At 42.4% G+C, this 26313-nt stretch overlaps 1 protein-coding gene across 4 annotated transcripts; it reads right to left on the bottom strand.

Annotated features, from left to right (window-relative positions):
- Nucleotides 1–5605: 5605 nt before the first annotated feature.
- IDH1 (isocitrate dehydrogenase (NADP(+)) 1) lies at nt 5606–22878 on the bottom strand. Of its 4 annotated transcripts, none has more exons than XM_032403497.1 (10): nt 22705–22878; nt 21605–21681; nt 19581–19718; nt 16742–17033; nt 14217–14322; nt 12745–12922; nt 10915–11066; nt 8640–8780; nt 8107–8269; nt 5606–6549 (listed from the first exon to the last, which is right to left on the bottom strand). In XM_032403497.1, the coding sequence occupies exons 3-10, from the start codon at nt 19700–19702 to the stop codon at nt 6459–6461; spliced, it is 1245 nt and encodes a 414-aa protein (XP_032259388.1). In that variant the 5' UTR covers nt 19703–19718; nt 21605–21681; nt 22705–22878; the 3' UTR covers nt 5606–6458. The 4 variants fall into 4 exon arrangements, with proteins under 4 accessions (XP_032259388.1, XP_032259385.1, XP_032259400.1 ...); XM_032403494.1 differs by having other exon boundaries at nt 22770–22878; XM_032403509.1 differs by lacking the exon at nt 21605–21681.
- Nucleotides 22879–26313: the final 3435 nt, after the last annotated feature.

The raw sequence follows: 26313 nt of genomic DNA, 5'->3' as shown, positions 1-26313 counted from the left end.
ACGTCGTTGCAAATGGCAAGATCTCATTCCTTTTGATGGCTGCATAATATTCCATTGTATATATATACCACATCTTCTTTATCCATTCATCTGTTCATGGACATCTTGGCTCTTTCCACAGTTTGGTTATTGTGGACATTGCTGCTATAAACATCGTCCCCCCCTTCATTCTTAACACCTCGAGGAAACTCCATACTGTTTTCCAGACTGGCTGCACCAGCTTGCATTCCCACCAGCAGTGTAAGAGGGTTCCCCTTTCTCCACATCCTCGCCAACATTTATTGTTTCCTGTTTTGTTAATTTTTGCCATTCTAACTGGCGTAAGTGCTATCTCATTGTCGTTTTGATTTGTATTTCTTGATGGCTAGTGATGTTGAGCATTTTCTTTTAATAGATTCTTCTTAATGGGCTGTGGTGACATCTACTGCAAGGTCAGATTACCTCACAGTTATTGTAGTGGCTTTATATTTTTAATTTTTTAAAAAAAGGTTTATTTGAGAGAGCGTGCATGTGTACAAGCAGGGGGAGGGGCAAAGGGAGAGGCACACTCCCCAGTGAGTGGAGCCCACCACTGGGGCTCAATCTCAGGACCCTGAGATCATGACCTGAGCTGAAATCAGGAGTTGGAAGCTCAACCAACTGAGCTGCCACCCACGTGCCCTGACTATATATTTTTAAGCTGTGGCTTTGAACCATATGAAGTTTATATCAGAAAAAAACATGGTATTAGCTACGTAAAAGATAACCCAATGACTTGATCCTTACTATGCTATTTTTAGGCAAAATAGTTAGTGGCCTGCTATACCTTAAAGGTGACTGACACATTATATAATTAAAATAACCGTCTGCAACTATTTCAAGTGGAAAGGCTCATGAATTCTTGTCTCTGAGAGGGTATCCCATGCACATCTTTGTTTCTGATGGAAGCACTAAAAGCATTCCAAATGTACTGAGAATACAAATGGGTTAATATCTCAGGTACAATGCAAGTAATAAGATTCAAATACCATGTCTGTATACAAAATCACGAGTGAGTCCATAGCTGGAGATTTTGAGAAAGATAAGAGCTCAAACCACTCCCCCAAGTTGGAGAACTGGACTAGGAGTAAATGTGTGAGTAGGAAAATTCCATCCTTTATGTGTCTCAAATCTCCTCCTGTGCTCAGCTGGGAGGTTTTTTTTTTTTTTTTAAGATTTTATTTATTTATTTGACAGAGAAAGAGAGAGAGCACAAGCAGGGGGAGCAGCAGAGGGAGAGGGAGAAGCAGACCTCTCGCTAAGCAGGGAGCCCGACGCGGGGCTCGATCCTGGGACCCTGGGATCATGACCTGAGCCGAAGACAGATGCTTAACCAACTGAGCCACCCCTCGGCTGGGAGTTTATGAAGCGGTTACATCAGGCCTGATACTTTTCCAGCAATTGACTGAGCAAGTAGGACAGATGTCACCGAACCAGGGGAGTTAGCAACTGTGCTAGAGGGTAAGGATTCCAGCCCTCAGAGTCCCGATAAAGGTGTTGTTTACCCTGCCGTAGCTTCAGGAAATTTGGAGAATATATTCATGGAAAGCGAGACCCAAGTTAACTCCAAATAAAGTCTAAAAAGTCTTCCCGTTATAATAGTAAAGAATCTCACTAAAACACTGTTAACAGTCAGTGACTCAAAACCCAAGCTGGTTGGCTCTTAGAATTAGTACAATGTGAATCCCTGGTATAGCCTTACCTGAAGAAAAGTACCCCCATCTAGAGGCTGTGGGTCTTATGAGACACTGGTGTCCCAAGAGAGTGTCAGGATTAGAGGATGTACTCAAATCTATTTGTTGGGTGAATTGTGTTCAAAGATAAAAGAAACGAACAAGCAAAAGGATCCCTCATATAAAGAATTTGATCCAGATGCCAAAATCAGATTAAAAACTTTGGCTGAGATCCAAGTTGTAGGTCTTTATAGAATAGTACGAGGGTGTGGTAATTAATTTGCAGCAATGAGTAGGCTGGCTCAAATAATAAAAATAGGAACATGATTTAAAAAATAAAGCCACTGGGCGCCTGGGTGGCTCAGTCGTTAAGCGTCTGCCTTCGGCTCAAGTCACGATCCCAGGGTCCTGGGATCGAGTCCCACATCGGGCTCCCTGCTCCGCGGGAGGCCTGCTTCTCCCTCTCCCACTCCCCCTGCTTGTGTTCCTGCTCTCACTGTATCTCTGTCAAATAAATAAATAAAATCTTAAAAAAAAATAAAATAAAAAATAAAGCCACTGAGTAATTTTAGCAAATGGAGTAACTGCAACCAGAAAACATGGAATATTTAAGTGAAACAGATGAAAGTAGCTTTAGAGTATTAGAATCAAAATTCAGAGTCAGAGTTAAATTTTTAGTTTCTATCATACAATTTAAACATTTCAAAGTTTACTTGGGAAATTCACAGTAAAACCCTGTAAGAAATGCCTGAATATCTCTTGAAGTAGGAAGAAAAGGAGAAATTTGAGCTAGTGATTTTAAAAGAGGAAAATGTGATTCAGTTAGAAAATGTCTTGGAGCTTCATCTCTGAACATATAAAGAGTACACCAGGCAAAACAAGGCAAAGCCAACCAGGAAGAGAGTAATTCTTAGGCAGAAGTCAAATGAGAGCTTTACACCCAAGTACTCCTAACAAGAAAGTGTCATGGATTCCTCAAGGTGAGAGAAGGGAAGTCCAAAAAGCCACCTAAGGACGCTCAAGCATCTCTATTCATAATTCTCGGTGTGCAGTCCGGTTGAAATTACAGGGGTAGAGCATCTTCTTAGAGAAACACTTCGCAGCCTGTATTTGAAAAGGTTAGAGACAATGTGACTGGAATGTGTCACTCTATCAAAGGCAAAACAGAAGGCCTGAACAGCAGGGTCAGCTGACATTGGAGAGAAAGTTCTTGATTTGTCTCCGGAGAGTGTGGCCCTGTGTCATTAGTCCATGGGATTCAGAGCAGGTTTCCTAATACATTTGTTAACCTTTTTATTGTGAAATAGAGTTGATAGAGCAGACCACAAAAAACAGTTTAATAAATTATTACAAGGCATTCTTGTAATTATCACCCATGTCAAGAAATAGAACACTGGTTGAGGTGCCTGGGTGGCTCAGTCGGTTGAGAGTCTGACTCTTGATTTCAGCTCAGATCATGATCTCAGGTCATCAGATCGAGCCCCACGACAGGCTCCATGCTGGGTGTGGAGCCTGCTTAAGATTCTCTCTCTCTCTCTCCCTCTGCCCCTCTATCACTTCAATGGTATTTCTGCCCAAAATGCATAACTTGAATCTAATTACAAGGGAACATCAGATAAACCCAAACTCAGGGACATTCTACAAGATAACTAGCTTGTACTCTTCAAAAATGTCAAGGTCTAGAGAGACAAAGAAATGCTTAGAAACTGTTTCAGGCAAAAGGAGGCTTAAGAGCTATGATCAACTGAATGCGATGTATGAACCTGGATTGGACCTCAGAGGGAAACCTGTAAAGATTACGGGAGCAGTTGCTGAAATTTGAATAGGGACCATATCGTATTATTATCAATGTTAAATTTCCTGACTTTGACAATTGTATTATGGTTATATAAGAGGATGTCCTCATTCTTAGGAAATACACACTGGATTATTTGGGTGAAGGGGCACAATGTCTTCAAATTCCTCTGAAATGGTTCAGGAAAAAGTATGTGTGTGTGTGTGTGTGTGTAGGGAGGGAGAAAGACAAGAGAGAGACAGAACAACAAAGGGTGCAAAAGTAAAAAATTGGAAATTGGCAAAACGTTATGGGACTTCCTCATACAATTTTTATAATTTTTCTATAAGTCTGAAATAATATCAAAATTAAAAGTTACAAACAATGCTATGCTGTCTGCAAAGGTCACCTCTTTGAGCCTGAGATACCATCCAGAGTTGTTCAACTTTCTTGTTCCAGAGGAATTAGCAGTTTGGATGCTGCACTCTCCCTAACGTTAAGAATAGGGCCTATGATGCCTGGGTGGCTCAGTTGGTTAAGCGGCTCAGGTCATGATCCTGGAGCCCCTGGATCGAGTCCCACATCGGGCTCCCTGCTCAGCAGGGAGTCTGCTTCTCCCTCTGACCCTTTCCCCTCTCATGTGCTTTCTCATTCTCTGTCAAATAAATAAATAAAATCTTAAAAAAAAAAAAGAATAGGGCCTATGAAATAAAATTTCTAATAGGAGAGAGATAATAGAATATACAATTTTTCAATATTTATATAAACACTAGTCTTTCTTAATATTTTTTATATTCGTTTCATATCTTACCTCCTTCTCAACAGGAACAGACAAGACGCTTAATGTGGAAGAAATTTTTATGACAGAAATATTCAAATGGAGGATGGAAAATCACTTGTTGGGAGTGCCTTTAGGAGGACTGTCTGTATCCAGGAAAAATACAAGGGAGCTGTGATTCTAATTGTGAAGATTAGTTATGAAGTATTTTCAGTTAAAAATTCTACTTAGGAAGTAGTACTTGTAATTGAGAGAATTTTGAAGTGTGGGATTCCTGTCTTCTCTGTCCCTGGATCCTGCTGCCTTCAGTGTTTTGCAAAGCCGGAGTCATTTTCCAGGTCAACAATTCTGATCCTGATGCTGTTACAAAGTAAACCATTAGCCTAGGCATGTATTGGTCAGCATCTGTTCATTTACTAAATATTTTAGAACATTAACTGGTTCTTGGCCAAATACTGATCTGATAGACTTTGAGGCGGGACTTTGCAGCCATGAACATTCATCTGATCACCTCCCAGGATGTTTGTGAGTGCTGGAGGGACCAGTTAAGGTCATCCAATCCAATGGCGTCACTTGTTCCACACGATGCTTTCTTCATCCATCCAAACCTGCAAATGTGCAGGTCCCATAGAAAGAGCCCCAGCTCAGCTACAAGGATTCCTGGCTTCCAAAATGGCCATTGAGGTACTGTGTACGCCTGATCAAAGTGCCTCTCGAGGCCTCGGTTTCTTTCCCCACAGTACATGGCTACTGCTGGGATGCCGACCTGGTTTTCTTCAGGTGTGAACTGGAAATGTGGGAAACTTCTTTGACGTGTTGCTTTTCCCACATCCCCCAAGGACCCACCGATCCCCATCCATTCTCTTCTCTTCTCGGGGATCCACCCTGCTCCTTCCATCCCCAGTGCAACTGTCCCAGTTCAGATCTTCATCATTTCCCACCTGAAGTATCACAATACCCTGATAACTGGCCTTCCTTCCTGGATTGTGCCCACCACCCCCTCCTCCACTACTATCCATTCTTCATACAAGCTGTGCTATTTTTTTAAAGGAAAATATGATCATGTCCCTCCCTTCTTAAGTCTTCATTGGCTTCCAATTAACTTACATGATCATACGTATACTCCTTAGCATGTGCCTACACTTGATTCCCTAATATTCCAGTTACCTCCTTTGTTCTGTCTTTGGTCTTCTTTCCCTCTCACTGTAGAATCCACATCTTACCGTTTACTTACCCATTTCCCCCACAGTAAACTCCTTTAGGGCAGAGACTGTTCAAAATTGAATTCCTGTGGCTAGGACCAGCATGTGCCTGCCTGGCACCCAAAGTATACTCGATAAATAAAAACCCAAGAAGACTAGTCATTAGCACTGAATTTTAATTACAATTAGTAGTTCGGATGAAGAACAGACTAGAATAGTGTTTAAAATCAACTTCTGAAAAAAATCACATTTATATAAGGGAAATAAAATGGGCCAGCAGAAGTCCAAAAAAGGTGCAGCCTGGATTATTGCACTTGGATGAAATATGCTGTTCAGGGTAGCATAATACTCAGGCCACACAAGGGCGGGAGGAGGAGATAAACACAGAGGACAGACCCCCAGGTAGTATTTATTCGGGATTCCAAACTCTCCAGTTGCCTCACAAATATTTAGCATTTTCAAAACATTTAAGAAGAGCTCTTTACAAAAGTGACTGCGGTGTCTCCAACAGGTTTTAGTTACACCTCTGCTTTTCATTCCAAATTATGGGCAAGTTTCCTGGATAGCTCTATGTCATGTGATGGGACATCTGTTACGCCAAAACCACCCAGCGCCCCAGGCCATGGAGTGGTGAAGGGGGTGAATTTGTACTTCACTCATATTTTCAGGAATAATACTGTGGCTACAGTTTACCCTTTCGAGCACTCTTCATTTTGGTCATTTGTATTGGAACATGAGAAAAAGTGACAACGAGTACAAATGAGCACTAAAGTAACTCCTAGGCTACTAGTACAAAATAAAATAAAATTTTAAAAAGTCCCCTGCCACGTTCACGAGGGTGGCATAACTGTATGTGTAAGAAAAAGGCTGTAAACTTATAGAAAAGATAAACTCTGGCTTCTAAACAAATTACAAAATTGATTTTACCTTTACCCTTGAGTGTTATACAGGAAAATGTAAACCAGTGGACCTAGTTACCAAAAACACGTCTCCTCCTAAGCCGAGGGATGGCCTTAAAGTTTGGCCTGAGCCAGTTTTATATTCAAGTTTTCTCCGAGTTTGTCCATGAACTCAAATGTGTTCAAGTAGTCAGAACGTTGCACGCTAATAAAGGAGCAAAAAGAAGAGAAAGAAATTAGTTTGTCTCTGGTCTGGTAGCAGGTAGAGGGAAAGTCCTAGAAATGCTACGTAGGTAGCAATAAAATGCTACCTACGTAGCATTTATGTCTAGAAGAACACTAATTAATATTAACAAGCTATGAATATATGGCTGATGACCATGCTCAAGGTTCAAGGGGCTGACCCCTGCACCTTCACGGGATGTCCCTTGCCCTGAGTCTTGGAGGGTGAAGCTATCACAGAGCTTCCATTTAGACTAATGCCTGACTGAAATCATCCCACTTCTTATTCCTCATTCTTAAAAATAACAAAACCTATTCAGGGGAACAGCCATGCTTTCATCTACATTCCTACAAATTGTCCCATGTCCTTAAAAAAGTCTGAACGCTTATTTTTATCATTGTCTTACTTAAAAAAAAAAAAAAGATAACGGACTGGCTAAACTAATCCTGCTGATAGGTGCCTATTCAAATAGGCTACAAAGGTAACATACTGATAAGCACATTTCAAACACTGTGTTCTTGCCAGAAATTTAAGATAAGAAAGACATGGTGGTTGAGTATATCCCCATCACTGAGGTATACCGACCCTAACGGAGATCTTGGAGGATGCACGGTTGGGACTTGGGATTGGGGTTAAACTTTAGTAGGGTTTCTTGAGGTGAGTCAGTAGTGACCAACTGTGAGGGAGAAGTCTCTGATTAGCAGCCAATCCAGCTGGGATATGGGCTACCATGTTCTTAGAAAAATCCTGGGCAATAAACGGGCCTCGAATATCTGATTGTTGGTTATAGATAATTGGGACTATGACTAAGTGGGCATCTAAAACTTGTGTTGTTGGGGTGCCTGGGTGGCTCAGTCCATTAAGTGTCTGTCTTTGGCTCAGGTCATGATCCCGGGGTCCTGGGATCGAGCCCCGCATCGGGCTCTCTGCTCAGTGGGGAGTCTGCTTCTCCCTCTCCCTCTCCCTCTGCCTGCCGCTCTGCCTACTTGTGCTCTGTCAAATAAATAAATAAAATCTTTTAAAATTAAAAAATAAAACTTGAGCTGTTTTTCTTACCCATAAATTGAAGAAATTAAAGGGATAGAGTACAATAGCCTTGGAGGTCCCTATGTTTCAACTGTCTATAATTTTCTTGTTAAAAGGAACCTTGTCACCCAAAGATCATCAACTGGATCAGAGGTCAGCAAACTACAGCCTGGCCCCTGGACTCCATCCAGGCTACAGTCTGGTTTTGCAATTAGTTTGATTGGAACACTGCCACATCCACTAGCTTCCGTATCATCTATGACTGTTTTCCTTCCACAGTGGCAAAGTTCTATAGCTGTATAGTTTTGAAAAGGCTGTATGTTCCCACAAAGTCTGAGATGCTTACTGTCGGCATTCTATAGATAAGTGTCTGTTGATCCCTGAAGTAGGCGATAAATAACAATTCATGTACTTCCAAAAAGCCATGATGTTTGGAGCCCAGAAAAGAATGTTTTGAGCCCAGAAAAAATACGCGGTGATTTGACTGCAGAGCTCAGGGCATCTTATACTTACTTGGGCAAACCTTTAATACAAGCAGCCAAGTCCTTGGTCATGAAGCCAGCCTCAATGGTCTCAATACAGACTTCTTCCAAAGCCTTGGCAAAGAAGCTGAGCTCTTTATTGTTATCAAGCTTAGCCCTATGGGCTAACCCTCTGGTCCAGGCAAAAATGGAAGCTGAAAGAGCAAAACAAAACAAAACCAAAAAACCAACACTTAGATCATACCAAGAGGGATTCCCAATTGTTTCAGTTCCCAAAAATATAACAATTTTCTTTTGTTTAGGTGACTTGATTCCATTAGACGCTATCCACATGGGCTATATAAGAACTGGAAGTATTTTTACTGAATAGAAATTTTTAAAAAAACCTGTCTATTTGTGTATATTTCAAGAAACACCCTCAAATGGCTCTTATTAGTAGAATAGATGCACTGTTTGGTGATGATTTTATACACAAAGCATTGGGCAGCCAAAGGAGCATGTCTGGTTCCCTTTGGAGATCGCCACTCTGGGTGGAAATCAGTGTAGCAGTAAACACGATCTTACCGATGGGATTGGTGGACGTCTCCTGTCCGTTCTGATACATGCGGTAGTGACGTGTCACCGTCCCGTGGGCAGCCTCTGCTTCTACGGTCTTGCCGTCTGGACAAATCAGCACGCTGGTCATCATGCCAAGAGAGCCATAACCTGAAGTGGCAAAGCATGAAGTATTGGGTCCAACTGCAGGAAGAGCACTCCGTCTCTCGGAGCTGAGCAGTCTCAGGAAAATAAGCAAAAGCATATGTAGTCATCAGTAATTCCACCTTTCAGGAAGCAAGGTCCCAGCTCCAGACCTCAGGATCAAAGAGTCTGGAGAGGCTACGCTTCGCTTCTTCTTCACTTGTCTATCTCAGAGGCACCTGCTCCAGGATGGAGAACTCAGGATCTGCCTGCTTGCATTCTACCCTAGTACTGTGACTTCCTTGCTACTGTGACTCAGTTTTTCTTACCTGTATAATGGGAATAATAAAAGCACCTCCTTCACTGGATTGTTGCGAGAATTAGATGAATACACATATATTTGTGAATATATGTGAAAAGAATACATATTCATCTTCCTTAGAATAGTACCTGCCACAGAGTAAGAGCTCAGTATATTGCTGCTTTTTTTTTTTTTTTAAGATTTTATTATTTATTTGAGAGAGAGCGAGCAAGCACAGAGGGAGAGTGAGAGGGAGAAGCAGACTCCCCACCAAGCAGGGAGCCCAATCCCAGGACCTGGAGATCATGACCTGAGCCGAAGGCAGACGCTTAACCATCTTAGCCACCCAGGAGCCCCATATTGCCACTATTCTTATGTGCAGATGCTGTTCCAGGAAAATAAAGATCAATGAGAGTTGTGTCCTACTATCAAGCTGCTCAGATTCACTAGGACTGGAAAGGCAGGTTGAAAACAGGATGGGATGATCCAAGAACATCCCTCTTGCCCTCGCTCCCAGTAATAGTCCCAACAAGACAGTCCTATTCTGTGGCTTCCTTTTCAGAGAACGACATTAGCACTTTTAAGTCCAGACAATTGATTTTCCTTCTCTTACTCACTCTTTTACACTTGAATTTGAAGAATATCTTTTTCTGTTTTAGCTACCGTCCAATAGCACCTGTGGGGTTAATAATGCAAATTTATCACAGGCTGCTACGTTTGCTCTTTTGTGTTTTTTTTTTTTTTTTGGTTTGAGTAGATACATAAACAATGTTTTTTTTTAAACTCATTTTTTAGTATCGTTAGAAACTTCTGCATGGGACTAGTAGCTCCTTTCATATTATTGTGTTGGTCTGAGGCTTCGGTAGACTCCCAAATACTTATTGGAGAAGTTCAGGACCATATCCATAGTGAGTTTGCTTATGGTTAATACCAGGACACTAGTTGGTACCACGGTCAAAACTGAGGACCTAAGTGGTGTGAGTCCGCAGTAGCTCATATCCTAGGAAAGACTGGATGTGCGGACAGCCCTGTTGCTTTTGCCTGTGGAGCGGTACTGAGGTCACATTTATCCACAGGCTCTGTCCAGACACACAGCCCTGGCACCTTATCAGTGCACTGCCGGACTCTGCACTTCCGAAGTCCTATTTCAAAGTCCTTTGACCCTCCATATCTTGACATTTACATTTGAAAGATCCATCCAGATACTCTTTGCGGCTATGAGGACATTTAGAAAGGGTGGAATGATTTGGGTCCCTTCCCAAGAAATCTGCTCATAGGAATAGTTTCCCTTACCCACCCTGGAAGCATCATAAAGCACCACTCCTTCCTCTACCGAACACAGCACAAAGGATTATGAGGATGTGGAGAAACAGGGGGAGCGTAAAGAGAGTTGTCTAACTCATTTATCTGACATAAACCTGCGTTGATCTACCAATTTTCAAACTGGCAGGAGGTGCTTAACTTTTCATAAGAGAAAAGAAGAAGTAGTACTTCCTGGGGAAAAGCAAACAGGATTAAAGTTAACACAAACGTTTATCAGGGGAAGATTCACGTTTACATAGCTGCCAAGGGTAACTGAAACTGAAGGGCAGCTGGTGCTGAAGAAATCGGGGCACGGAGAGTGTCTGTTGATTTGGCCCTTACCTCTGGCATAAAGCCCCTGGTTCTTGGAATTTCTGTGAACAGCCCTCGGCTTCTCTGCTTGTGTCAGATGGAACAGGATGGCTCGCAGGGCTTACATTTCAGCATTTAACAAACGAAGGGCTGCAAAACCCCCCTTCCCAAACTAGAGAACTACTGTGGCATGACCTACGTGCCACCGGCTGAGCTCCACCTCTGCTCGGTCCCACAGCTCCTTACCTTGGGCCACGGAGTCTGACTGCACATCGCCATCATAGTTTTTACAGGCCCAGATGAAGCCTCCCTCGGATTTCATAGCTTGGGCCACCATGTCATCAATGAGCCTATGCTCATACCAGATTTTTTGGGCTTCAAATTGGGATTTGTACTGCCTAAGAAGCAAGAGAGAAAAGGGAATTAAAAAGAAAATTAGGGCGCCTGGGTGGCTCAGATGGTTAAGCGTCTGCCTTAAGCGTCTGCCTTCAGCTCAGGTCATGATCCCAGCATCCTGGGATCAAGTCCCGCATTGGGCTCCCTGCTCCTTGGGAGCCTGCTTCTCCCTCTGCTTCTCTCTCTCTCATGAATAAATAAATAAAATCTTAAAAAAAAAAAAAAGAATAAAGAAAGAAAATTAGTGTTACTAGGGACGGCACTTGCTTCCCCAAAGAGGGTGGGGCTGGAAGCAGCATTTTTTAGTAGAAGCAGCACAGACTTGAGAATCTGATAGACCTAAGCTCAAATCCTGCCCATTTTTTAGCTGTGAAACCCCATGTTCCCACCTGTTAGAGTGATTTCACCTCCTTCGCAGAGATGGAGAATAAGGGAGAGAGTAGAGTGTCCCCAGCACTATTTTTAGTTTTCAGTATACTACTGATCAGATTCTTGAGATACAGCTTACTTTAAGAATGTAATAATGGGAGCACCTGGGTGGCTCAGTTGGTTAAGCATCTGACTTCAGCTCAGGTCATGATCTCAGGGTCCCGGGATCGAGCCCGCCTCCAGCCCCACCTTTGGCTCCCGGTTCAGCATGGAGTTTGCTGGTCCCTCTCCCTCCCCCTGCTTGTGCCCTCTCCATTTCTCTCTCAAATAAATAAATAAAATCTTAAAAAATATATGTAATAATGGATGAAAAATATGATTCTACCACTCTGTATCTTTCAGGAAACTAGGACAGCTCCTAGGATTGGTACGGATGGGTAGCAGGAAGAGGAATTAAGATGTCTTAGGAAAGATACCTAAAACCCAAGCCCTGGCCTCAACACTTGCAACTAAAAGGTTGTTATGCCATCTTAAAAGTTAACACGTGCTCCCATGTTGTTGAACTTGGAAGTTGTTATAAATATTGAACTAAGTTCAAATGACTCCACTAAGGCAGAATTCTAAATCACAACAATGGGCTTCAGAAAGAGTGGAAATGTGCCCAACTCAGAAACTCATATGCATATGCTTGAAAAATTGTAATTTTTTTTTTTTTTTTTTTAGAGAGAGAGAGAGCAAGCATGAGTTGGGGGTGGGTTGGCAGAGAGAATCTTAAGTAGGCTCTCTGCCCATCATGGAGCCCAAAGGGGGGTGAGGGGCTCGAACTCATGACCTCGAGATCATGACCTGAGCCGAAATGAAGGGTTGGATGCTTAACCGACTGAGGTATCCAGGTGGCCCTCTTTTTTTTTTTAGTATTTTATTTTTAAATAATCTCTACACCCAACATGGGGCTCGAACTCACAACCCTGAGATCAAGAGTTGTATGCTCCACTGACTGAGCCAGCCAGTGACCCCCAAAATTAGAACTTTCTGTCAATCACCGGGCATCTTCATTCAAACATTAAACAATTCTTGCTCTGAAAAAAATAAATGTGGAACCCTTATTTGAAAACATTTACCTTCTAAAAGCAACTCAAGAATGGTTTGTTTCATGTCTGTTAAATCTTAGTTTTGCCCTTTACTCTATGGGATAGTGATGGTTTTCATTCAATTTGTCCCAGAATCAAAGGGATAAGGATGTAAATTCTATATTATAAATCCTAGCTTATTTTAGAAAAAAGACAAAGAAAAAAAAAGAACTGTAGTTACTTGTCATATATTTCCTGAAAGATGTCTTTAAAACGTCCATCATATTTCTTCAGAATAGTGTTTTTGGTGCTCAGATACAAAGGCCAACTCTTAGACAGAGCCATCTGGAAAGAACTGTGTGCAAACTCTTCGATCGACTTATCTTGGTTGTACATCCCCATAGCCACACCACCACCCTCTGTGGAGGGAACACCAATGAGAGGAAAAAGGAGAAGGGTAAATGGGGTAGAGTTGTAACAAGTCCAAATCCACCCACCACCACCCAAGCACCCAATTCCCAGCTCCCATGGCTTCAAAAAGTCCCGGCCAGGCTTCAAACATGAATATTCCATGAGTTGCCGAGGCACATGATCGGAAGAAACTCAATTCTAGATAAGGGCATTCTAACTTGTTTTGAAAGGGCAATAGAAGTGAGAAACACACAGTCTTCAGGATTCTGAAGATACCAAAAATACTAAAAAGTATTGATATGAACCAGAAATACACTCAAGAAAGGGTAAATCCTTTTTAAGCTGTCTTTCACACTTTTTTTTTTAAATTTCACACATGTGTTTTCAACTCTGAGTGTGTGCTCCTTCCTCAGCCATTGAGAAAAATTGGCATTTCAAATATCGAATGAGAATTCTCATCATTTCCTGGAGGATACTGAAGGTTCATACCTCATTGGCAGAAATAATTATGCTACATGTCATCACTAGTGTTTCACGACTCTTCCTTGGTGAACTCTGTAGTTACTGAAAGAAAGCACTCGAATCTGTGCCATTGCCCAGCGCCAATCTAGGCTCAAAATGTGCAAGGCCCAAACCCGCAGGACGAGATTCCATTAAAATGATATTACTTAGAGGAGGCAAAGAGAACAAGGGCTAGGTCAGCTTTGAGCTTTTGTTTGTATGAGAGCTTTTAACCACTTCAGGAGTGGAGAAAGAGGCGTTCTCTGTTCTTTCAACAACCTTTGGGTGGCATTTGACACAGTGGACCTTTCAAGCAGCAGGATGGTGGGGAAGAAAAGGCAAAAAAACAAATGTTCACTTTCACAGAATAAACACTCAGGGCAAGAAGAAAATTTCAGCAAATATATAACGCAACCATTTTCAAATACAAACCCTACCAGAGCAAAGGGCAGATTAAGTGACAGGTGATATGGGATTATTAACGTTGAATTTCTATAATTTAGGCACAACAGATTCCTGCCAACCTTCCCTCCGTGTTTCAGGAGAAGTGCAAAACTATCTACCTGTCTTTGCCCACATGCATTTCCAATTAAGTGGCTGGTTCCTTTTGTGTCTTTAGTCCACCCCAGGGGAAGGCATGGAAGCCAATTACTTCTTTACGTTAGATTTTGGGTCCTGTAGAAATGCTGTAGAGTCCAGGTTGTATTTTTGGCAGCCACAAAACTAACTTTTAAAAAACAGTACCAATATTGTCTAAATGATCTGTAAAAAATGAAAAGATGTAGTTCATGATGGACTTACCTTCAAAGTTATGTACCAGGTATGTCATTTTTTTGGATCCATCACTTGACGTGTAAGTTATCTCGACTTTACCAGGCCCAGGAACAACAAAATCAGTTGCTCTGTACTGTGTAGGGGGGAGAAAGGTATAAAAACCAAACCAAACCAAACTATCCTTTCAAGAACTATAAGGGAAGAAAAATCGTAGAATATAGAGCTGGAAGATACCTAGACAAACAGGGCAGTGAGGCTCAACCTTCATTTATTTTAGAGATGGGGAAAAAAGAGGTCCAGAGAGTTCCCAAAGCAAGTTGATCCTACGGTAGAGTGGAAATCAGAATTTACTGGGCGCCTCCCATGAAAAGGGCAGTTTCCTGAGCACCGAGAAGGAGAGGAGAATGACAAAGCATTTTCTCTTAGGAAGCTTATATCCTAAGAAAGACATACAAAAGTGAGAAGCAACCTAAGAGTTTTCAAATGTCAAAGGGGGGCTTAGATATGAAATGCAGTAGGATGACAGGGAGAGAGAAATGACCATGACCTGGAGGTCAAGGAAGTCTTTCCACAGGGGGATGATAATACACTAGCTACAGCATGGATGGCGACAAGAGCTAATGCCTTGTCCTCACCGTATGACAGACACTTTAAGTGACTAACTTGAACCATCTCGTTATCTCATTTGATTCTTCCATCAATCTTACAACAGAGGAACTGTGATATAGTGGAAATAGCACATCTAGGGTCGAAAGACTTGGGATCTGGTCCTTAGACCTTCAGGGCTCAGTCTCTTCACGGTTATCATCGCTACTAACACCAGCCCAGGATTTGTCCAAAAGCAGCACTAACTGTGGAAGCAGCTCTGACAGGCTAGTTGGTGCCCCTCAGGAAAGGACTGTACGAGGACAGCCATCTTGTTCACGGGAGTGAGCTACGCTGGTGGAAAAATGTGCCTGGCCCACACGAGGCATCTGTGAATTTCTGCCACGCTTAAATTAGAACATTTTTACAATCAGGTACCAACAGTTGCCAGCCATACCTATTTATTTAGGTTTGCATAAAGTAATACTGATGACAGCTGGGAAAAGAACCATCGGGTAACCGTGAAGATTGAATATCTTTTCTCCACGGCACATTTCTGCCATATAAAGTCCTTCGCTATGGGTGGAAACTTATTCCCATTTCTCAAAAGGAAGACACTGAGGCACCAAAGCCTCGCAGATGCTTCGTAGAGGTTTATGCACATTGAGTTGAATCAACCCTAGGTTGGGAATTTTCAATCTGGACTTTAATGAAAAGAATGACCATTCTTCCAAGTGACTGATGCCAAAATAATTAAAAGAAAGCGGGGGGAGAGGGGGGGATGATGAAAAAGACACCATGAACTCATAAGAACTTAAGAGTGTTCTTCTTGGGATATGCGAGTTTGTAGCGCTCCTGTCAACATTCTCTCTCCTGGGCCTCTGGAAGGTTTGGCCAGGATGAAGGGATAGTTTGAACCACAGGGTAGAACACAGTGAGCTGATCCTCAAGGACTGACCCAGTGACCCCGTCCCCAGGAACAGAGAGTGGTCTGACCTGGCCACACTGTTTCTGAGGACTGCTACATCAAAGCCTCTGGATTTCAGCATGAGACATTCTTATTCTTAAGGCTCTTTCAGGACATAAGCTGCTTTTTATGAAAGTCCGAAACCTCCGTTTCAATACGGATTTTGTTTGGTTGGCAGTTTTTCTGTTTAATTTGGCAATGAGCCTACTGGTACAAAAGTACAGAAACTAGTACTTCTTTCTTTTCCAAGTAGGAAAAGAATGTTTTAAAGAGAATACTTTCAACTACTGAATCAGTTTTTCCTTTTTTGCATGAAGAGATAATGTTCAATATAATCTTTGGTGGTTCTCAACCCTGTCTATACACTGACATCACCTGGGAGCTTTAAAATGTCTGAACCCCATGAAATTCAGATTCAGCTGGTGGAGGGCAGAACTCATGTACGGGAATTAAAACAAAAACCCAAATTTGTTTAAGAAGTAAGACAAAGCAAAAAACAAAACAAAAAAACCCATAACGGATCTTATTGTATACCCAGGGTGAAGAACCACTAATTTGGCTGAACCATTGGAAATTATAGAAAAATCGCCGTATCATATGGTTTAACTTAAAGAAAAAAAAAAAAGATATATGGGGGCACCTGGGTGGCTCTAACTCTTGATCTCAGCTCAGGTCTGGATCTCAGGGTCGTGAGTTCAAACCTCACGTTGGGCTCCACACTGGGGGTGGAGCCCACATTAAAAAAAGAAAAGAAAAGACATAGGAAGAAAAAAACACATCTGAAAAAAATCATTTGTGTTGAGACAGGTACCTATCTATAAGTTTATCTATATTTATTTCTACCTAAATACACAGATATACACATACACACTTCTCGATTTTGCACCTCACTTAAAGGGAGTAGACACCAAAAGAATAAAACATATAGCTCAGAACTTCTGGGCAGCCAAAGGTCACCAAAAAAGAGTATGGAGAGTTCAACTATGCCAACACGACTTACTTGATCCCCATAAGCATGACGACCTATGATGATGGGTTTTACCCACCCACTCACAAGCCGGGGGATATTTTTGCAGATAATAGCTTCCCTGAAGACGGTGCCACCCAGAATATTTCGGATGGTGCCATTTGGTGATTTCCACATTTGTTTCAGCTTGAACTCCTCAACCCTCTTCTCATCGGGCGTGATGGTAGCGCACTTCACACCGACGTGGTACTTCTTTATAGCTTCCGCAGCATCCCTGGTGACCTGGTCATTGGTGGCATCACGGTTCTCTATGCCTAAATCATAGCTGGGAGGGAAAAGTCATTAAGTGTAACTCTCCAGACAAACTGATGAGCGACTGAGGGTGTCACCATTCTGTGCATGGTGATGGCACGCAGAGCCTGCTCTGAAGAAAGGAGAGGCTCAAATACACCTCAATCTGCCAACTTTTAGGATTAGGGCACCTTAGACCCAGAAGACGGCTGCCAACCAAACAAAGCACTAAGAGAGGTGGACTATGAGCCACACCCGCCTGCGGTGTGGGAAGCTGTCTAGGAGACTGAATGGAAGCCATTGTGCTTTGCCCCTTCGCGTGCTCTTCACCACCAAGAGGCAATCATGGCATATGAGCAACCGTTTTTGCAGACTTCCTTCCATAAAATTAGCATAAAAACGTAAGCCTAAGCACTTATTTTCCCTTAGTAAATACTGTGCTCTAAAAATAAAGGGGTCAGAGGGTTTAAAGGATTGTTTGTATTATGGCATTCAAGTGGTAGGAGTTATAAATGCCACAGCCCGTGCCAAAAATGCTCCCCACTTCTTCATTAATGCCAGTTAGTCAGAAGATGAACCTTTCCCTAATTCTTACGTAAGTCTCTTTGTTCTGGAAATAAACCTGCCGTTTGCTGGGTAAATAATGGAATCCAATGACGGATTTGTATCCCTCAGGGAGTTACAGTACTATACACCAATACCCAGGCTGCAGGTTATTCAGAACTGGAAAGAATGATGGTTGTCCACGGAGCATAGAAAATGATTAAAGCTTTATCTCAAGTATGTCACAGTTTGTCAGAAGCAGGAGAAACAAAACAGTAATGTACCAGTTCATTTTGTCCACAAAGACTTCAAAAAAGTTTTTCAGCTTTTTTCAGCTTTCAAAACTTGCTAACCCATTAAGCCTCTAGGTTTCTTTTTTCAGTTCCTTTTAGTCTTTGCATTTTCCTTTCCTCCGCTATCTCAACTCATGATGCAAACACACAAAGATAGCAATCTTAATGTATTTCCAAATAAAAATTATTCCTAACTGCTGTGGCCTTAGATAATTCACTTACGTGTAACGAATCCACTGACTCTCTTATCTTCTGGCATAGGAAATGCTGAATACTACAAATGTCTAATCCTAACTCAAATGAAGACTGGGGTCAGCACTTTTCATGTTCGTAGGAACCATTTCTCATCAGAAGAATCTACCAGCAAATTAGTGGAGCTTTTGCTTCTCTTCTTAACGTCTCTAACAGAAGAGAATGAGTAAGTGGCCTGGACCACTGTCTAGCCTGCAGAAAACAAACACATTTTACAGCTATTACACTGGCAAGAACTTGGCAAATTCACCTACTGCCATGTCAAGTTCCGAACCAGGAGAGTGCTCATGAAATGCTTCCGTAACCCATTTGATGTTTTTTATGCTTCGTTTCCTGTATGTCTGGTTGACCTCTGCAAGTATTTGCTTCAATTCGGGGTTGCAATATAGACATTATCAACAGTGTGGGCTTAGAATAACTAAAAAGAGAGTCTAATGACACCACGTGAATGAAGTATCTATACCCAGGCAAAACAACAGGCTCTCGGAACACGTGGGTCTGATGAATAATTCTGGGTCAAGACAAACACACTTAAGACTTGCTGTAGTTTGGTTAAACTGTGTGGGTCAACATTTTGCCATGCCAGGCTTCAGCCACATCCCCTTTGGAAAAATTCTGCCTCTTCCTTGTTTGGATGTACAAAGAGCATGAGCAAGTTTATAAAAAATCACAGGGAACAAAGGGGAGAATCCCACAGAGACTTTCATATATGTCTCCAAACACTTTAAAGACAGAGCAACGGCTCAAATCCTTAGAACACAAAAGGTTTAAGGGATTGTCTATGGAAAGGCGGGGCTCGTATAAGTAACTTCAAGGGTTCTTTCTGTGTTGTAATTGTGTGAAAAGGGCAAAGCCAAGGAAAGAACAGGGGGAAAAGGCCCACTGACTAGTTAAGTAGAGTGATAGTAAACAGAGGTAGGTAGAAAGGATAAAACTGTGTTAACTACAATTACTTTACTGTTCAATGCAGACTGTACCTCTATTATTTTCCCTTCCACAAACAAAACCTTGTGCTGCTCTGAGCCAGCTTCACGGGAAATAGAGGCTTGGAAAGAGTGGAGAATCACTTTGTTCTCATCACAATTCTTTTCTTCAGAACAATGATAAGTCCAGTCTCTCTAGCCAATATGTCAAAATTAAAATAGAAAGTATGGGGCGCCTGAGTGGTCCAGTTGGTTAAGCGTCTGGCTTTTGGTTTCGGCTCAAGTCGTGATCTCAGGGTTGGGAGATCAAGCCCCTTGTCATGGGGCTTGGGCTCCGTGGGGAGTCTGCTTGAGAATCTCTCTGCCCCTCCCTTCTGTGTTCTCTCTAAAAATAGATAAATCTTAAAAATAAATAAATAAAATTAATAAAATTAAAATAGAAGGTTCATATACCTATATTTTGGCATCCCTCCCTCAAAAGCTTTATTCATAAGATACAGCTATAGCTATTTAAACAGCTAGTTATACCCCGAAATCACTTAGATTATGCTTTCTGAGTTTGCTGCTTACCTGTGCAGGTCCAGTTCCACATAGGGAAAAATGAGTTTTTCTTTAATCAACTCCCAAATGATTCGTGTCATTTCATCTCCTTGCATCTCTACCACAGAACCGCCACGGATTTTCTGAGACATTTTGACTTCAAGAAACCTTTAAAAAGAACAAAAGGTAAGACACGGGTCTTCTCATTTATTTCATTACAGTGTAAAAACAAAATACCAAGAATTCGGTGACTACTAAACACTATATTCACAACAGCACTATTGCATAAAAAGCTAATGACAATATATTTACCACTAGAATCGAGCACGTTCTCTGTATAAAGCGCTAATGGAAACTTTTCCCCTGGGGGAACATAACTGCAAGTTGCTTTTATCCCTTTAAGTTATGGCTGAAGACTGGAAAAGTCAAGAGAACGGACTTAATTATTAGGTAAGAGGCCTATAAACAGTATCAATTGACAAGCTGAGCTAAAGTAATTTCATCTTTAAATAACAAAAATGTACTGGGGGGCACCTGGCTGGCTCAGTCTGTGGAATGTGTGACTCTTGATCTTGGGGTCGTGAGTTCGAGCCCCATGTTGGGTATAGAGATTACTTAAAAAAATAAAATCTTAAAAAAAAAAACAAACCCAAAAATGTACTTATTAGCCAACTGTGAACCTCAGTTCCTTGTGACAAGCAGGACATATTCCTAATCCTCAGGCCATTTTCACTTCCCGAATTTGTAATTCTAGAAGCCTGCTTATTAGTGTTTAGGAGGTTCCCTATACCATTACTGAGGAACCATCTGGAACTCAACTAGAATAAAAGAAGTGAACAAACTGGTGTGGAGGAGTTAATTACTTCTGATGTGTAATTTCAAGTACGATTTACATTAGAGCTTTAAGTTGATTCAGTCCTGCTGAGCCCACTGTCACATCTGTCCTTGCATTTAACACAAAACAAAACAAAACACAAAAAGAGGCAGCAAACTTATCTTGGTCTTGATACAACATTTCCATGGCTGCATTCCTACATAATATTACACAAGAGTTATGACTTGGCTATTTTTCCTTGATGGCAAATACAACTGATGGGTCATATAGCATCCTTGAGTATGTCTTACCTTGTCACAAGGAACTGAGGTTCACAGTCCACTAATGAGTACATTTTTGTTATTTTTTTTTTAAAGATTATTTTTTTAAGTAATCTCTATACCCAACGTGGGGTTCGAACTCATGACCCGGAGATCAAGAGTCCTACATTCTACTGGCTGAGCCAGCCAGGTGCCCCCCAGTACATTTTTGTTTTTTAAAGATCAAATTACTTCAGTTCAACTTGTCAAGTGATACTGTTTATACTGAATAATTGCATTTTTAAAATTATTTCCTTCTCAGTTGAACCAAACATTTTCTGCAGTAATTTTTCTATATCTCAGAACTGAAACATTTCGGGATTTCCTCACATTATCCATAAAATTTTAGCACCTTTTAACTAAAAAAGTAAAGTTTTTTTGTAGACTCTTGCTTACGACAACATAGGACATTATTTCTTTCTTTTAGATTTAAATTCCCTGGGGTAGGCTTTAGGCCCCACTGGATTCACTTCTCTAAGCCTTGCTGCTCAGATTCTCCCTCTCCACCCAAACCCTGACTTCAGAAGGAAGGACTTTTCCAACAAGCCAGTTCATTTAGTCTGAAAGCAGGTGAATTCCAATATCATGACACATTTGTGTCATTCCAGAAAATAAAGCTGGATGAATACAGAAAGATTTGCTCTTTTCTTTTCATCATTTCATTTTCATCAACCCCAAATTTTTAGCCACATTTTCTTTAAGCTGAGTTCATGAACTACAATAATTTCTGGGCCAAAAAACAGTCTCTTGCAGAGAAGAGCTGCACTGAAAGAAACAAGGAAACAGTTGCAATTTATTGTTGGAAATATCCCTGACTCATTCCTTACAGTGCCTTCCCCCACCTCAAGACCTCCAAGACCAATTACACGCAGAATTGCCGCATCAAAAAGCACAGAAGGGGAAAAATTGCTAATTCTCACCTTTACAACTTCTAATCACCCCAACTCCTTTCAATCTTGCAGACTCAATTGAGTGCAGTTTATTTCCTAAGACAAAACTAAAAGGGGAATAGAAAGACTTAACGTTCAAAACACGCCTGTCAGGAGGATTTAGCTGTTTTTAATAAGGGCCAGACAGCCGGGTTTATCTGGTTTAAAGTACAGCGCTGAATATACCCAGAGGGCCAAAGGGCAGTTTTAGGGGCGCAGGCAGGCACCTGCCAAATAAAGGTTAAGGGAGCACAAATATCTCTGCCCGGCACACACTGGAGGGGGCGTCAGTGGGCGCGTCTCCGGTTCGTCGTCCGTAAGCTGGTCTTGGGGTTTGCACGACCTTAGGTGACGCTGTGACCAGCGGGCTCTTGGTCAGCATACGTCCTTGTGGCCGTTGTGCAAGAGAGCTGCAACCCAAGCTGGCTCCGCTCCTCTCTCCAGGTCTCCACGCCCATCCCTTCGCTCTGCGGCCCAAGAACCTTTACCCCGAGAGCCTGGAGCCTGCTGCGGGAACGCTTCCTTAGAACTGGAAAACTGGAGACCCGAGCGGGGGCGGAGGTATCCCCTCCACCCCATCCCGCCCCTTCCACGCCCCCAAGAGGACACTTCCACCCCGCCGCACCGCCAGTTCCAGCCACCTGAGTTCCCTGCACACGCCCAAGTCCATGGCTTCCACCTTTCTTTGCATCCAGCTCGCCACTGCCGCACGTTTTCTTCCCCCTAAACCCAAGACTTAGTCTTCCACGCCTCCTTGCATCCTCCCACCGCTCGATTTCCCTTTCTGCATGCAGACCGGGGTTTCTATGTGTCACTGCAAGCAACTTTCCGCCGCCCGATTCCACCCTTCCGTCCCCAAGAGTGGGCCTTTTCCACATCCAGACATCTAGCACCCTCTTTCTCCCCATGTTTCTTCCCCACGCCCAACCTGGATTTTCCCCCTTCCTTTCGATTAGGGCTCGCCGCTAAATTCCTCTCTCCATACCCAAGATCTGAGCTTTCTCCCTTTTTCCCGTTCCATCTATTGGCTGGCTCACAGCTTCCCCGCAAAAGCCAGGGGCTGGGAGCCGCCCCTCGAAGCCTGCGGTTACCTGCAGGGGAAGGGACGCGGACGATGAGCTAGTGGCACCACAGCCACTCACACGCTGAAACTTACAAGCGTCTACACTGGCAATCCCTGCTGGGCCCCAGCTGTTGCAGCTTCAGACTCCAACCCCGCACCAACACAGCAGAGGGCCTGCAGCGCAGGGTTTTGGCTCCGCCACGCTTTTGTCCCCTCCCAGGCCCGCCCCCTCAGCCCACCTCCCGGAGCTCCGCCCCCTCCACGCCGCCAATCGCCGCGCGCCTACCACTCGGGGGTGGGCGGGGCCAAGGGCGGGGACGAGTCCCGGAACTTCTGGGCTGAATTCGCTTCCCCCATCGCCGCACTCGCTGTGGGGAAGGGGCCGCAGCGCCCCCTGGACTCGGCTCCTGCTCCCTGCGGCGGAAGGACGTGAAAGCCACCTGCAGGCTCGGGACCCGGGCGCGCCAGGGCCGGTATTCTAAGACCCACGCCGCCTAGGGCCCCGCAGAGTGAATTTCCAGGTCTTCAGTAAAGGCGAACGAGGACGGAGCTCCCCCGACTTCCGGCGCTACCTGGGTGTGCGGTAGACTGGAACGAGCGTTTGGCTGAAGAGTGCGGGCGGGGGGTAGGGAGCTTGAGGTGGCTTTGGGGGCTTCTTGGTGCAGCGAGAATGCAAAGGATTAAACAGTTAAACAAGCAGGCATACCATGGTAAATAATGTCCGCCACCACCAACGACTACGTCTTCAGAACTTACGTACCTGTAATTCTAATTACTACCAAGTACATACTATAAATAAACCCAATTGTCATTTGCATTAGAAGATAAAGATAGGAGATTATTGTGTGGATCCCAGTGAAGCCGGAATAAAGATGTGAAGCCTTAAGAAAACAGTGGAATAAAAAAAATTCTGCCCCCTGCAGGGAATTATTTTTTGTGTCTTTCTTACTCTTGAAAACATGGGGGAGGAGTATTTTATTTCATTTTTGGGGGGGAGAGGTATTTTAGACAGTGATTTGTAGTGAGTGTAATGCTTGTATATTGCTGTCCTGATTCAATGTTCCAAAATTTATTTTAAAAATTTGTAGCATCGGATTATTACAATTACTCTTGGACGATAAACCGGTATAACAGGCGCCACGCAAGACGCATTTTGGACACTAGAGGGCACTGGTCTTTTTTCCCCAAGAAAAAGTAAGAAGAAAGAATTCATAGCATCGCACTTGTTGATTTTTTTTTTAAGATTGTATTTTTAAGTAATCTCTGCACCCAAGATGAGGCTTTAACTCACAACCCGAGATCAAGACTCCTATGCTCTACCACTGAGTCAGCCAGGTAGCCTGCACTTGTTGATTTTTTAGGTGGATTAATGGAAAGTAGGAGTCACCTCCATTTATTCTTGTGGAAATGATTATAGGGGAGTATAAGCTTGTATTTTCATTTAGAATTTGAGACGCAAAGTCACCTGAGATTGTAAATTTACTCCATTTTATATCAGGTTCACATTATTTATCACCCCTTGCCTACTACCAAAAGTATATTCATTCTTTAGAAAGGATTTAGGGCAGCTTTCAAGACACATACCATATAGCATGATAAAATACATTGAACGTATGTGAGAAGAGAGAATAAATATAGGAAATTATACAGAATGAAGGTGAATTTAATCACAAAATGTATTCCATCAAATCCTAAATACTGCTAGAGATGGGCTGCAAATTAGGCTCTGAGCCTACGTGGGAGGCAAGTTAACACGTGGGAGTCTCAGCATCTTAAAACAGTGTTTCTTAAGCCAGTAACATAGGAACTCCTTTTTCACTGAAAACACATTTTTTTGTAGATCCCTAGAATTGACTTATAATATTATAATATGCATATATGTACATGCATAAAACTAGATATATGCTCCTTATGTGGTTAGCTCTTATACAACTAAAAAATAAATTTATAGACAAAATGATGATATGATATAGTATGATAAAAATAATACATTACCCATTGACAACATTAATTAAATGTAACAAACGATGTTTGGCTGAAGTTAAGTTACTTCTTGAAATGTGAATATGAAGCTCACTGCTTAGATTCTTGTTCTTTTTGAACTTAGCTTGCCTATTCTGGGTGTCATGTGAAGATTCATTTAGCACACCATTTTTCTCTGTTTGGTTAATATTGCATGCCTTGGCATCATTTGGTTTTCATTTGGACAATAAAAAATCTGAGTATTTTAATATTAGCTGGTTCTATTTACTGTTGTAAACAAATAGAAACATGGGCTATGAAATTTCTGTCTGTATTTGGTTATGACACCCTGATCTAGATAATAGGGAATTCTCATAAATACTTTAAGGCATTTGTGTTTTCATTTTGATGATCTAAAAAAAATGAAGTAGAATGAACAGTTATTCTACCTTGTGGAAATTCACTTCATTGAAATTTATTGGCCATGAAGATTATGGGAGAAAGAACAGTGCAGGTGATTTCTGGGGTTAGGGTTTGGGTGACAGGGTGCCCTTCAACAAAGAAGGGATATAGATAGAGTCACAGGTTTGATGGCCAAGAAAATGAGTTAAGTGTAAGGTTTGTTAAATTTGAGATGCCTGTGGGACAGCAAGATATAGATGTTAAGGAGGCAGTTAGCTACATGAGTTCAGGAGGGGTGTCTGGGCTAAAGAGAGAAATATGAGAATCTTTAGCATTGTTATGGGCTAAATTGTGTGTCCTCCTTTTCCCAAAATTCATCTGTTGCAGCTCTAACCCCGCTATACCTCAGAATGTGACTGTGTTTGGAGACAGGACCTTTAAAGAGGTAATGAAGATTAAATGAAGTCATATTGGTGGGCCCTGATCCAATCTGACTAGTGTCTTTTTTTTTTTTTTTAAGATTTTATCTGACAGAGAGAGAGCACAAGCAGGGGGAGCAGCAGAGGGAGAGGGAAAAGCAGGCTCCCCACTGAGCAGGGAGCCCAATGCAATGCGGGGCTTGATCCCAGGATCCTGGGATCATGACCTGAGCCGAAGGCAGATGCTTAACCAACTGAGCCACCAGGTGCCCCTGACTAGTGTCTTTATAAGAAGAGGAAATTTGGACACACAGGATGTGCATGCATAGAGGGATGAACGTACATGCCATTTATTTGCAAGCCAAGAGGGTAGCCATTTATTTGCAAGCCAAGGACAGAGATCTCAGGAGAGTAACCCTGCATGCACCTTGATCTTGGACTTTCAGCCTCCAGAACTGTGACAAGTAAATTTCTGTGGTTTAGGCCACCCAGTCTGTGGCATTTTGTTATGGCAGTCCTAGCAAACTAATATAAGCACGTATTGATCGTAGCTGAAGTCAAGGAATTTATGAGGTCATAAGCTAGAAGTATACAGTAAGAAGAAAAGTCTACCTCAGTGAGAATTCTGTGGAATATTTCGCATTTTTAAACAGCCAGGTGGAGGAAAAGTAGTTCCCAAAAGAGAATGGCAAGGATTGTCTGGGAGGTAGTAGAAAAATCAGCACAGACTGATGGGAACCAAAGAGAAAATTTCCAAAAAGGAGGGGGTACTACAGAGAAGGCAAGGAACACAAAGCCTGAAAATAATTTTGGCAAGTCGGTGGACCTCACAAATGCACCTAAAGAAGAATAAT

This window comes from Phoca vitulina, unplaced genomic scaffold (assembly GCF_004348235.1).
Source record: "Phoca vitulina isolate PV1807 unplaced genomic scaffold, GSC_HSeal_1.0 scaffold1, whole genome shotgun sequence".
Classification (NCBI taxonomy): Eukaryota; Metazoa; Chordata; class Mammalia; order Carnivora; family Phocidae; genus Phoca; species Phoca vitulina.
Note: the sequence above shows the minus strand (reverse complement) of the source record. Positions and strands in the feature narration are given on the sequence as shown.

What these genes read in the sequence shown, in the direction of transcription:
- IDH1 (XM_032403497.1), bottom strand. Translation starts at nt 19,702, where the DNA reads ATGTCTCAGAAAATCCGTGGCGGTTCTGTGGTAGAGATGCAAGGAGAT. An exon ending in GACGTCCACCAATCCCATCG is followed by an intron (nt 8,270 to 8,639) that starts GTAAGATCGTGT and finishes TTGCTCTTTCAG; the next exon opens with CTTCCATTTTTGCCTGGACC. An exon ending in TGTATTAAAGGTTTGCCCAA is followed by an intron (nt 6,550 to 8,106) that starts GTAAGTATAAGA and finishes CTCCTTTATTAG; the next exon opens with CGTGCAACGTTCTGACTACT.